The 12,822-nt window shown below is 48.2% G+C and overlaps 1 protein-coding gene across 2 annotated transcripts in view; it reads left to right on the forward strand.

Moving 5' to 3' along the window:
- The first annotated feature begins 2,998 nt into the window (after positions 1–2,998).
- Positions 2,999–12,822, forward strand: part of LOC126548539 (solute carrier family 22 member 6-B-like) — a 73,299-nt gene continuing 63,475 nt past the window's right edge. Inside the window, exons 1-2 of one of the 2 annotated variants that reach the window (XM_050196766.2) lie at positions 2,999–3,164; positions 9,731–10,102. In XM_050196766.2, coding sequence (XP_050052723.1) covers positions 9,764–10,102 — 339 coding nt within the window. In that variant the 5' untranslated portion in view covers positions 2,999–3,164; positions 9,731–9,763. The remainder of the gene's footprint in view (positions 3,165–9,730; positions 10,103–12,822) is intronic. The other variant, XM_055063347.1, reaches the window with a different exon arrangement.

The raw sequence follows: 12,822 nt of genomic DNA on the forward strand, positions 1-12,822 counted from the left end.
TTCCACACGTTTGCTCTGTTAATAACGCTTGAAGCACAGGATGTAAATTTCACCTCGAATCCTTCATTCGCTTTATAACTGGACGTTACTGAATGTTATATTTTTACCTGCGAACATAATTTCATTCGTTACGTTCAGGCACCGCACGACGTATCTTAAAGACATCCGAGCAGCTACACCTGGGATCAAACGAGTGATCACGTGATTTCAAGCCGAGAAGTCAAACTATACGCCACAGCTGCATCTTTTGTACATTACATTTATCATAGTGCATGTAATTATGCACGCGAGAGCTTCGCCGCTACATTGCGCAAACGAAAATACTCGTATAATACATGCAGTGATCGCTGAGAATCGCCGACGGTTTCCGAGCCGGCTTGTCCCGTGCACCATACACAGTTTTAATCAAGACGTGGTGCCTTCAACGTTGGCACACATGCACTGCTGCGCAATCTTCCTTCGCTATGCTTTGCACTGCATGAACTGCATGCAAAATTACGGTACTGTGAAACAACTCTGCAAAAAAAAAAAATAATAGAGGAACGAAAAAAGCAAACAATCGGCCACGCGAACTCATAAAAGGTGACTCCCGAACAGCTTGCAGACTGGGAGTGTCTTAAATGTTTGCTTGCCAATGGATGACCCTGCGCACAGCACACCTCTAAAGTGACTGGAGCCAAATTGCAATAACTTTACACACGTCTGTTGCATGCTAGCTGCAGGATTGCGGTGGAGGTTTTTAGCGTTGTCCGAGAGTTTTCAGGTGGCAATGGAGGTTTCACAAAGCTTTCTAGCACTACTGGGCAGTACTTTTCAGGATCGCAAGGTATTCTCTAAAAGCATCGAGTACTCGGTGTCATTACAGCAGTTCGCAATAATTGAGCTAAGGAAGTCAAAAAGTCGCTGGAGACTCATGGTTTTGTCAGTGGCAGAATATAGCGTGCACTCCGCCTTTTAAATCGATGACGAAAAAGCAGTTCCCCGCGCGCGCCATGCCAAAACCATCATCGCCGCTTTAGTGCGCCTGCGCATTACGGAGGCTCATATTTGTCTCGTAAATCGACCAGCTTGCTTCTTTTATTTTACGACTTTCAATAAAGCGACGTTTCACATCTTTCAAAGCGGAACCTTTCTTTTTGTTTCCTATTATTCTTAACCTTAGTTATTAGACAGTTTTAGTTCGGCCGGTTCGGCGTCCGTAGGAGCTCTGCGTACGCATCAAACCCGTGGATGCGTCAGTGAGCATGCGCAGTATGCAGGAGCGCGCACGGTATCTTGCGTGCGCCCGCAGTTTTCCAAAAGCTGCGTAGCGTCCGATGCCGGCTCAGCGGGCTTTGCGGGACGCTCTCGCGTGTCCGCTAGAGGTCGTTTCTCTATATCGCTTTTGCCGAAGGTATTACCATATATTACTCCGGCTTGTGGTTTGACTTCGTGGCGGCTGATGTTGGCTACTCAGTTTCAGAAGGTGGCATATCGCGGCGCTCAGTAGCACACTACTGGTTCTATACTCATGCAAGTCATCAATCCCCTTCTAAACTTTCGCGTCCGGCCCACTATTGCCGTATCGTGTGCGCGCGCTTCGCTACGTGCGCACAACCTCGCGCGCTGCATACGTGGGTGGTTACGGACGCCAAACTAAACTGCCAATTGAAGCGAAGCTTGCTATGTCTCACTGATTCGTCCGTGAGCGCCGAAAACGCACTGCAGGAAAGTCAACTTACACATCTGCGTAGAACCCTACGGCTTACATTCGCAGTATCGCGCCAGCGTCGACTGGCCGGCCGGTCAGTGCCTGATAACGGCGCGAAGCGACGAGCTCAGCAAGAGTAGCGCACAAAGTTCACTGGAAGCGCAAGTTCCGTCTGCTAGGCATGACACCACCCCTGTCGCGATTAACTGAGCTTCCCTGCTTATCTAAGACAGCAAGGTCCTGTGTACATGGGCTCGTCTTAGGATCTGGAAAAAAAATCAACGCCCCTTTCTTAAACACGGTTGAACGCCACGCTACCCAGACGAACCGTATATATCTGTATTGCATTACGCGCGTCACGCCTCTGACCGTTTACCGCAGCGATCACAAGGCAATACTGTGCAAGTATAGAGTCGTCCGTGAAAGTTTAAATTATGGGGTTTTACGTGCCAAGGCCATTTTCTGATTATGAGGCACGCCGTAGTGGAGGACTCCGGAAATTTCGAGCACCTGGGGATCTTTAACATGCACCCAAATCTAAGTACACGGGTGTCTTCGCGTTTAGCCCCCATCGAAATGCGGCCGCCGTGGCCGGGTACGATCACGTGACCACCTGCTTAGCAGTCCAACACCATAGCAACTGAGCAACCACGGCGTGTCGTCCGTGAAAGTGGGAGTGAGTGCGTGTAATCAACGGCTACATGATCTAAAATAAAGGCTATGCAACTTAACGAAATATGTCTTCATTCAACGTTCAAAAATGCAATCCTACACAAGCAATCAAATCACGTATGCATAGCACCGGGTCGCATAGCATTTCTTGGGTTCGTTGCGTGGTCGTTGGCTTTGCACTTAAGCACGAGATTGCGGGATCGAATTTCGGTCACGGCGGCCTCGTTTCGATGGGGGCTAAATGCGAGAACACCCGTGTACTTAGATTTAGATACACGTTAAGGAACCTCCGGCGGTCCAAATTTCTGGAGTCCCCCACTATGGCATGTCTCATAATCAGACCGTGGTTTTGGCGCGTAAAACCCTATAATTTGTTATTACTTTATTTGGCTCTTGAATTAGACTTTGATTCAGTTTGCATTGGGGGGAAGCTTCGCGTTCAACCATCTTTCTTTAAGAAAGGTGCTCTGATTTTTTTTTCGTGCTCCCATGGTGCAAGTCGAAGATTCAAAGATACTGCATTCGATGGATGCGAAAAGAACACGTCACGCTGTGCGTAAAGTCAGTTGTCCTTCCTGCTTAGTGCGACGTTATCAAATCTACGCTTGGCCTAGTGAATGGGCTGTGTGGCCGAACGGCACTAAGTCATGCCGACACACAGGAAGCAGAAGGCGCTGCGCGCAGACGATTTCTTCCAGTTACCGACGGAGGGACGAAGTTGAGCCTACGCTCCTTCGCCACACTTCCACGCTGTGCTACGGACCCAGTCTGAACTGGGAAATTCTGCTCCTGAAGGAACACGGTATGTCCTATTTTGTTACATGTTCTGATGCGCGTATTGTTAACTTATATGTAACGTGTGCTTAAACTTTGTGTTCTTTTAAAGGAGGTGACAGGAAGAGGCATGGGAAACGCACACTTAGTGGTATAGCCTTACTTGTGTGTAGGTTAATTATGGACAGCTGGGCTAGTTGGTTGGGAATAGCATTATGAAACATCGTTCCAGCGCACAATTGAACACGGACGAGAAGAGAAAGACAACACGAACGCCGGAGACAACACCGGCGTTTGTGTTGTCTCTTTTCGTCCATGTTCAATTGTGCGCTGGAACGATGTTTCATAGTTGTGTGTAGGTATTCAGTATGCGTTATGTTGAAGAGCATAAGAAAGAGGTCGACAACTGCGTGCCAGTCCCAAGAAAAGTCCATTTGTCAGTGCTCGAACGTACACGCACCATTTTTTAAAATGTCCATGTTTCATTTTCTCGGAACTTGCTACCGGCTACAGCATCGCTGTTCCAATATTTTTGCGCATAATTTTCTTCGAGCGTCTGTCCCATTTACTTTACCCGACGTGTGAAGGCACCTAAGTGCGCGTCAATAAATGCTTACTTTGTGGGATCAGTTCAAACTTATATGAAGTTCCTTCACTGTTATACATGCCATTTGCGAGTGTGCAAAGCCATTTACAAGCTTCCTCAAAATAGGATTCCTTCCATACTGAAATGGCTACTTGCGCAAGGACACTTGCATTTTTTTTTTCGTTGAGACATGGTTATGAACTACTGACGCTTGGCTGTTTTACGCTTTCCTCGTACTGCACGAGTTTGCTCAGGTGCTCAACGTTTGGCTCACCCGCCACGGCAGCCCAGTGGCTATGGCGTTGCGCTCTCGAGGTCGCGGGTTCGATCCCAGCTGCGGTGGCCGCGTTTCGTTCTGCGTGAAATGCAAACGCGCTCATGTGCAGTCCCCGTCACGGCTGCTTAGAGCGCGGAAGCGGTGCGCTGCTGCAGTATGCTGCCAAGACCCTTAGCGCTGCCTACCGGGTAAAGCTGGAACGACATAGTTGCTTCTGAAAATGCGCTAACAGGCGGACAGGGCAAGGTAAATGTACCTGGCAGCAAAGCTCCCATAGAAGCCTATACGTTAAAAACATGACGTTTCATTGGTGCTTCATAAAGCCCAGCGGTTCATGGGGCTTAACGCCGTCTGTGTGAGGTGGGAACACTTCCAGCGGAAAGAGATATGTGGCGCCATATTCGTTAAAGACAGAAGTGAAGTTGTTTTGTTCTCAAAGGCGCGAAATTTGTTTTGGTGGCCTGTCATTAGAGCTGTATATTCATATGCCCCGCCATTCGACTTGATGGGCGTTTCGAGCTTTCAGCGCGGAAAGCGATGCAAGAAAAGGTCAGCCGTATGGGTGTCAAAATTGCACTCCTGAACAGAATATACTTTCTTTAGAGGCCGACGAAAGGTTTAGGTGTGGTGCTGGTTCTATCGTCTCACGCCAAGTCCGTTGGCCTACGTTGTCGTACGAAAAGAACTAAAGTAAGCAATTATCTAGCGGTCGTAACTCACTCCTTTTGACTGAACAGGTTGAGAAACGATGGAGCTACCCGCGTCACCAAATTCAGACAAACGTCATGCAAAACAGCACAACGTGTGAGGGGGGCGTATTCTAACATGAGAACTTTATGAGCGCGCCTTCATGCACACTTCAAGAGCTACATTGCTTTGCAAGCGATAGCGGCGCGAAGCTCTTACGATGGGCGATTTGTTGACAAAGATAAAAAAAAAAAGTTGTCTTCTCTTTACTCGTCACGTATATATAAAATTGATAAGGAATTTTATTTTTGTTGAATGAATCTGTCCCGTATTAATAAAAAACCGTTTTTTTCCCCAATGTTTCTTCCCTCCAAACATAGTCGCGCTTCAATCGCTGCTCCCATAACCACCCTTGTGATGTCGGTGACAATTTGTTCTGAACCGCTTTTCACCCGAAGCTTCGCGACCTATTTGGATCGACCTTAGACAGGGCTTCGCCACTCGCTGTCAGGACTGCTTTGCGTAGCGCCCCCCCCCCCCCCCCCTCCTTCCTGATGATTATGCCCGACGACAGGGGGAGCCGGGATAGGCGCTAGGTTATCGAGGCACCTTACGCCAAGCTGCAGGAACGGTTCTTTATCAACACGTGTACTGGCAAGACCACGCGACCGCTCGTCCCACGACAAAATATCACGCGCTCGTGCGTTCTTTCATCGGCCGGAATCATCAGCCAATGGGAACAGTGCGAGGGACAATTATAACCGCGAGTGGCCAAAACCTGTCAGTCTTGCAGTGCATGCTCAGAAGCTGCTGTTCGAACTTGCTCCTGTAGGCGACTGAAAGGTACGAATGGGCACTGGTTCTGTGCTCGATACAGCTGTGATGCGGGCTGTATATAGATTTAGGCACAAGTTGTTGCTGTTGTTGCCGCCTCAAAACAAGGTACACGTTAAAGAACCACAGGTAGTTGAATTTGATCGAGTACGCCACTACCGCTGTCTCGTCCTCAGTTCGTGGTTTTGGCACCGTAAACCCCCAAAGTTGCATTCTTCTTTTTTCACTTATGACGCTGACGAAACGTACTGCCGAGGGCAATATTCTAGAGAACACGGGAGTGGAGGCCAAGCTGCATCGCTGTGCTTGCCCTCTATAATCGTGGTGCGTCTGCGTTCCAGACGCGCGTGCTTCGCAGGAGCGTCCATCTTCTAGTCGTAATTCAAAACATCAGCTTCCGTTTCTTGCAACTCTTCGTCAAAGTGACTTCGCCGATAGGCAAACTAGCAAACTTCCGCTAAGAAAAGGATTTAGGGGCAATCTATTGACTTTGGGCAGCCATTCCAAATATATTCCGGAAACATGCGGGAACCATACCCAACGAAGCTGCTTGGGAGGACTGAGAAAAAATTAACAGCTAATTATTTACTTAGGAAATTTCGCAGTTAGTCTCGAAGGATGAAACATTGGGAGCGATAGCAAGTTATTACATTACACGAGGTAAGGCTCACATTTTTATAGGCAGCATAGATAGCCAGTATAAAACTAATCACGCGTGGTGTCACATTGCCCCCCCAAATTACAGCATAACTCTTCTCACAATGACTGTCAATGGTAATGCGATTAGCATTTGCGCAAGGTAGCGATGCACTGTTCCTGAAGTCACGTTTATTTAGCACCTGTGGTGGTGATTTTGAGAATTCGGTTGGAGGGACGATGACGAAGCTGGAGTGACGACGACTGAACGACGCCGGGGGTGTCAAGATGGTTGTGTGACAGCGAATGCATGGCGACGATGACGGCATCACGAGAGTAAAATGACAAAAGCTGGAATGACAATGATACAACGACCATGACGGCATCGCGACCACGAGCACGTACCTAGTGGCCCAAGCTGGTAGAAAAGTTTGACGTCTGGGTTTGCGTAAGCGGCTAGATAGATAGGTTCAAAACCGGCTGACGCAGGCAAAGAATGCTAATCGCATTAAAACGGAGTTCATTCAATGACTGCAAAAGCACCACATGTGGGGCCTCATGCAGACCTTCGCAAGCTTCCGTTCCGTGCTGCAGCTCCCTTTACAATTTATTTCACTGGGCCGTGCCTCCCGAAACTCGGATCAACTGATCACGAGCAGTCGGCGTGCGGGGAGTCCGCACCAAGGCACCAGCCTTCTCGCCCTCGCAGTCTGCCGGGCCCGTATCGCTCCCTCTTTCTTCCACCGCTTCACATGAGACGTTGCTTCAAGGTTGTTCTCGACATCGATCTCGTGAGCGCGCTGTTAAGACCAGCGAACGAGCACGCTGACAGATAGAAAAAGGACATGCGCGGCGCTATACGTGGGCTTCGAACGCACACTCACCACTGCTCGAGAGCGCAGCGATGCAGTTTGGCCGCAGCTCCTGCGGTCTCTAGACCGTGGACAGTGCAGCTACCGCAAGTTTTGAAGCACGAAACTCTCGGATATAGGTTAGAAATGTGGTAGTCGTACGAAGGTGTAGCAACTGTTCGATCGGAGGATAGATGCTTCGGAGGCGACGATATTTCGTGTTTTCCCGTATTTCATGCTCCAAAAGTTTTTTTGCAGTTCCTGGTAACATTTCGTGATTTTGGTATTAAACAAAATTTTCCCTGGTGTCTAGCCACAGGTGTTGTGGTATTGCCCCTCAACTGCTGTTAAATCCCCCCCCCCCCCCTTCTAGGAAAAAGCAAGATTATTGCTGGAAACATCTGCCGGAATGTCCTTTGTACGCCGATGCCATAGCTCATTGCGAAATACATATAAATCAAATCCAATTCACTTCATTTCAGAATCGTTAACTGTTAGGCCAGATGGGGTGTCATGTTGTGTCGTTGAGAGGAATATTAGGGTGGAACGACGCGATGTGGACAGGACAGAGCGTTTGTCCTGTCCACATCGTTTCTTTCCGCCCGTATTCCGCTCGACGACACATTACCTTATTGAACATCGCAATCTGAAAAAGATGTTGAGGGCTGTGGACTAAATGCCACAGATCGGCTTGACGAGGCCTGCGGTCCATTAACTTGGCACAGAGGAACGGGCACATCAGCGCAAAACGGACTGCTTACCTTAACGAAACAGAAAGAAAATTATAAGCATACCAAATTTATTTATTACTGAAACACATGTTAATACAAAGTAGCATACTAACAAAAGTAAAGAAAAGCACGAATGCACACACGAAAAATCGAAATATCAGTTGAGACAAATTGTAGTACAGTCAGCAAAATTCGAAAATTCGCGAGGGTCTAGTTAGACACAGATATTACAATATTTTTGGTAAGCTATTTATTCGTGAAGCTTTAGTAGAAAACTCGGCGCCCTTCCACTCAGTGAAGAATGATCAGCGAAGCTGTGTATAGGTGTGTAATGGCGAACTGAACCTCCGCAACGGGCCTGCCCAGTATTGCACTACCTTCGGGATCGGTACACGTATGGGGAGTGCTTCACGCCTGCTTAACTCCGCCGCAGGTCGGCCCTGCATTGCACTATCTTAAGGATTTTGTCTACGCACGTGCACTATCCTGGGGAACTTGCCCTTAACAGCTTCACTGTAAAAACACACAGGCTAATAAAGTCTAAATTGTGCGGTAACAGGTAGCGCAACATCGGTTTTCCGTAGCTGGTTCTAGTTCGCGGAAGTTCCCAATCATGAGTGAGGCGAGTAACGCCTTTTCTTTTTTTTTTTCAAGAAATGCTGTCAAAGGAGTTCTTCTAGCGTGACGTTTGTGGGGGAAATTCATGACACGAATTGCCATATGCAGGGTACAGATATTGAATAGGGTCACCGTGCCCCACTAAGTGGCAGTATTCTATGTGATGTGAGGTAGCTGTTAAAAATAAGCAACGTTAGCTGCGGTAGCCCACTGGCTTACGTTGCTCTACTTAGCTAGAGGTCCCGGGTCCACTCACTGCCGCGGCGGCCACATATTGGTGAGGGTGAAATGCAAAAATGCTCGTGTACTTGGGTACACGTTGAAGCCCAGGTGGTCAAAATTAATCCCGAGTCCTTCAGTCTACAGCGTGCCTCGTAATCAGATGGTGACTTTGGCGCGTAAATCCCGAGAATTTATTTTATTTGTTACTATAGCTGGCAGGCATGATGTTCAGGTGATCACTTTCTCCTGAAACGTGCCCGATGTGGCACCGCTTGCGCAGTTATCAGGGGGTGCGGTTCCTGATACAGAGGATACGCTGATCTGTACATGTACAGTCGCGTGTAAAATTACTTGCAACACTCTTGTTCGTGGTCGAAGGGGCTCCAGGGCTGCGGAACGCCTCGGACATGCGAAATAGCGGTTTATTAACACCACTAATTGAAGCTGTGTTTAGGTCTGTAACTTACCCTGTGTCTGCGCAGCCGTACAGTCTTGGAGCCCCTTCGACCACGGGCACCAGTGTTGCAAGTCATATTGCACGTGAATGTACATAGCGTGGTACATAGCGTCAGGAGCGCGCTATGAAGGCCCGAAGTTGGGAGGCTGTTGCTGCTGGCCACCTGATACTTTTTTTTTCTTCGTCTGAGATGGCCATCTTCAGATACTTTTAGCGGTGCATCGCACCTAATTCCTTAACGAAGTCGAATAAACGTCGATAAGCATTCGTAGTTATTTGTGAAAAAATATGCACCACACATTTAGAAGCATACTTCATATGTGGTTTATAGAGGAAACCGCCGTACAGTGGAGACACTAAGTTGAACGCATTCATTTTCAGCCTCTGAACTACACTAATTTTGATGTAACAGTTCGAATTCTATCAATTTTCATGTCTCTAGAAATGTTATAACGTTGCCGACAAATTGCACCAACTAATGTTTGTTAAAAGGAATTTCTAAGGGACCTTTTACGTAATTAGACTCCGCCATTTTTATGAGACGTGCTACGCAAAGAAGCTTGGATGCAAAGTTTGGAATATTCGTGGCAGGTTCTAATTCGTATATCAATCGATTTAACTGCAGATCATTAATGCAGCTGTTGTACTTTCTCACGCACAGTCAATTCGTACGGTGATGCGTTCGATTTATGCAGTGACTTGAGCCTTTCAACCCAGTCACAGAGGTCATGGAGGTGACCGACTTCATTGGTGAGACGGGCATCTACCAGAACGTGATGCTGGTGCTATCCATGTACCGGGGCATGATGCTGGCCATCAACAACCTGTGCGCCTCGTTCATCTTCCCTGAGGTGGAGCACTGGTGCGCGCGACCGCCTGCTTACGCACACTGGGACGCACGGCAGTGGAAGGCTGAAGCCATCCCACATGGAGGCTCTGTGGTAGAAGACTACTCGTGTATGCACTACGCCATTTCAGACAACGGCGGGTTTGACAACCTTTCAGTGGTTTCGTGCAATTCATGGGAATACGACCACTCCGAGTTCTGGCCTTCGGGCACTGAAATGGTGAGCTCTTACTAATACTATTTTACGCCACAATGCAGGCCGGCAACTCCTACAATATTATTACTAGGTTGACAGCAACAGCAAGATGTCTTGTGGTGCCGACAGAAAGGTAGTCGTGACGTGCAGTAGTGACAGAAAACAGGTACCGTGAAACCCACAAGCTCGAACGGCAGCAAAGTCATAGTTAGGTGTACATTTATATGTTTTAAAGTATCGCTCCTTGTCGCAGGCACCCTTTGGCAACTCGGGATGCAGGAACTATTGTGTATATGTGCGCCATCTTTAACATGTGAATCTGTTAAAACGACTATAATGTACGCGTGACGTCGGCAGCTCGGCTATGTCCAGCGTTTACAAGTTGATACATGTTGCTTCAGCTAGATCTTTCGAACGTATATATGCACTGGTGAGCTACGCTACGCCTCTCATATGCTAACTGTGCCTTTGCGTGTTACTTTAAAACTTGAAGCTCAACTTCCTTACATTTTGCTGCTGGTGGCATGCAGCCTAGTTTCTTCTATGCATAACTTAAAATATCGAAGGCGAGATGATCGATGTTTTCTTCCGTATTTTCTGTGGCTTTCACTTCATTAGTGCTGAAGAACCCTGAGGCTGAATTAAAACCAATTTCTAATAGAGACGGCCGGCGTCCCACCAAAGTGCTCATGGCGGCTGAAAGAGCATTGGACATACGAAATGGGCGATCATGCCGGTTTTCGCTAGCAAATGAACGATGTCAACTACGGGGACTTCCACTGCTCCAGCGACGCCTTCACGTATGGCGATATTTCTAAGGCGATTATGCCTTCTGGCAAGCAAGAGCCTGTTTCCTTGCCCCGCAGGGGCGTCTGCGTCAGCAGGCGTTTGGTGTGCTGCGACACCACGTACCCGAGCACACGAGGGTTGGCCCATCCCGCGTGTAGCCGTGCGCGGCTTAGCCGTGTCCGGGGAAAGGGGGATCCTGGGGGTTGAGCCGATGCCGGGTGTTCGGACCTTTAAGGGCCCTCGGCGGAGGCAACAACTCTTTGGCCTCTGCTTCACGTAGACGGCACCTCCTGACTGACCCACCCGGGGGAAATCGGCAGTCGCCTCTTCCTGTCTCTCTCTCCTTAAATCTTCGTCTTTATCTCTCACTTTTTGATCTTTCCTGTCTTCTTCTCTCTTCCATTTACATCCTTTCTCCATGGCGGCAAGGGTTAACCTTGTGTGGCTATCCTACCTTGGGTACACCATATTTGGTTATAGTGACGGCGTACAGCTGGCGTCGTGCAGGCTTGAACACAAGCTCTGCCGCGTCCCCTCGTTGGGCTCCGTGGTGGGCGGTCGGCGCTGTGGCCGAACACACGCACTTTCCTATGGCAGCGCAAATCTCTGTTGTCCATGATCGGCGTCTGAAAAGATGCCGCACCGAAGTAAAATTTCAATTCTCCTTTCGAAGCAACGCTTCATCTTTCCCCAAGTACTATGTAGTCCACAGCGAAACCAACATGCCAGTAAGAAAGCTATCTCCATTCCTTGTAGCCGAATGCCTGAAAGATAAAATCAGACCTACATACAAAGCTTCCAAAATGTCTAGCGGGGACCTCCTCCTAGAGCTGAATAATAAAGATCAAACAGAGAAGCTCTCTGAACTTACCAGTATTGGCGACGCGACAGTGACAGTTTCAGCGCGCAGAACACTTAATACAAGCAGGGGAGTAATATCCGAAGAAGACTTTATTGGTTTAAGCGATGACTAACTACTGGAACTACTGAAAGAACAAAATGTTACTAAAGTACAAAGAATAGTAATCCGCAGAAACGACCAAGAAATCCCCACCAAACACGTTATACTCACCTTCGGAACAAGCGTAATGCCTACCTCACTAGATGCAGTTTATGTCAGTCAATGTGAGACCATATATCCCGAACCCAAGACGATGTTTCAAGTGCCAAAGGTTTGGACATGCTTCAAATGCATGCAGAGGACAAACAACTTGTGCTAAATGCAGCTCCAACGATCACCAATCTGAGAATTGCACCTCTTCACCACATTGTGCTAACTGCAAAGGAGATCATCCCGCTTACTCGAGGTCTTGCCCTTGCTGGAAAAAAGAAAAAGAAGTAATTGCACTAACTGTGAAATAAAAAATCTAATTATTTGAAGACAGAAAGCGACTGTCATACCTTTCGCGACGTAGTTATGCCGATGTGACGAAGGTGGGGGCGTCGTCACAGAGGCCTGAGGAGTCCTTCGAACCCACGCACAGTGGCCCCGTAGTGACGCCTCCCGCCCCCGTGGTGGAAGCAATCAGTACTGCTCCACCCTCTTCGAAGGCCCTAGCGACACCAGTCCCGCAGGGCCCTAAGATCAAGCGAACACCAAGGCCCGAGACACGTGTCTCGGCGCCAAACTCTCGGTCCTCTAGTGCCTCAGAGAGAGCGATGGAGGTCGACGCAAAAACCCCGGTGTCATCGACACCGAAGGACAAGCGCTCTCTCGAGCGCTTAAAGAGGGACAAACTCACAATAACTACCCAAAATAAGGCGATAACCTAATCGGTTATCGCTCCATTGTATCTGCCTTCTTCAGATCCAGGTCACCTAACATCTTTCTTATCTCCTATTCACTCGTTAATATCATTTTTTACCTTTCCATTTTATAATGGCTTTTCTGATCCATTGGAATCGTAGAGTTATCTTACATAACTTGGGTGACATCAAAGACATGTTAAACTTCT

Source organism: Dermacentor andersoni, chromosome 1, assembly GCF_023375885.2.
Source record: "Dermacentor andersoni chromosome 1, qqDerAnde1_hic_scaffold, whole genome shotgun sequence".
NCBI classification, from domain to species: Eukaryota; Metazoa; Arthropoda; class Arachnida; order Ixodida; family Ixodidae; genus Dermacentor; species Dermacentor andersoni.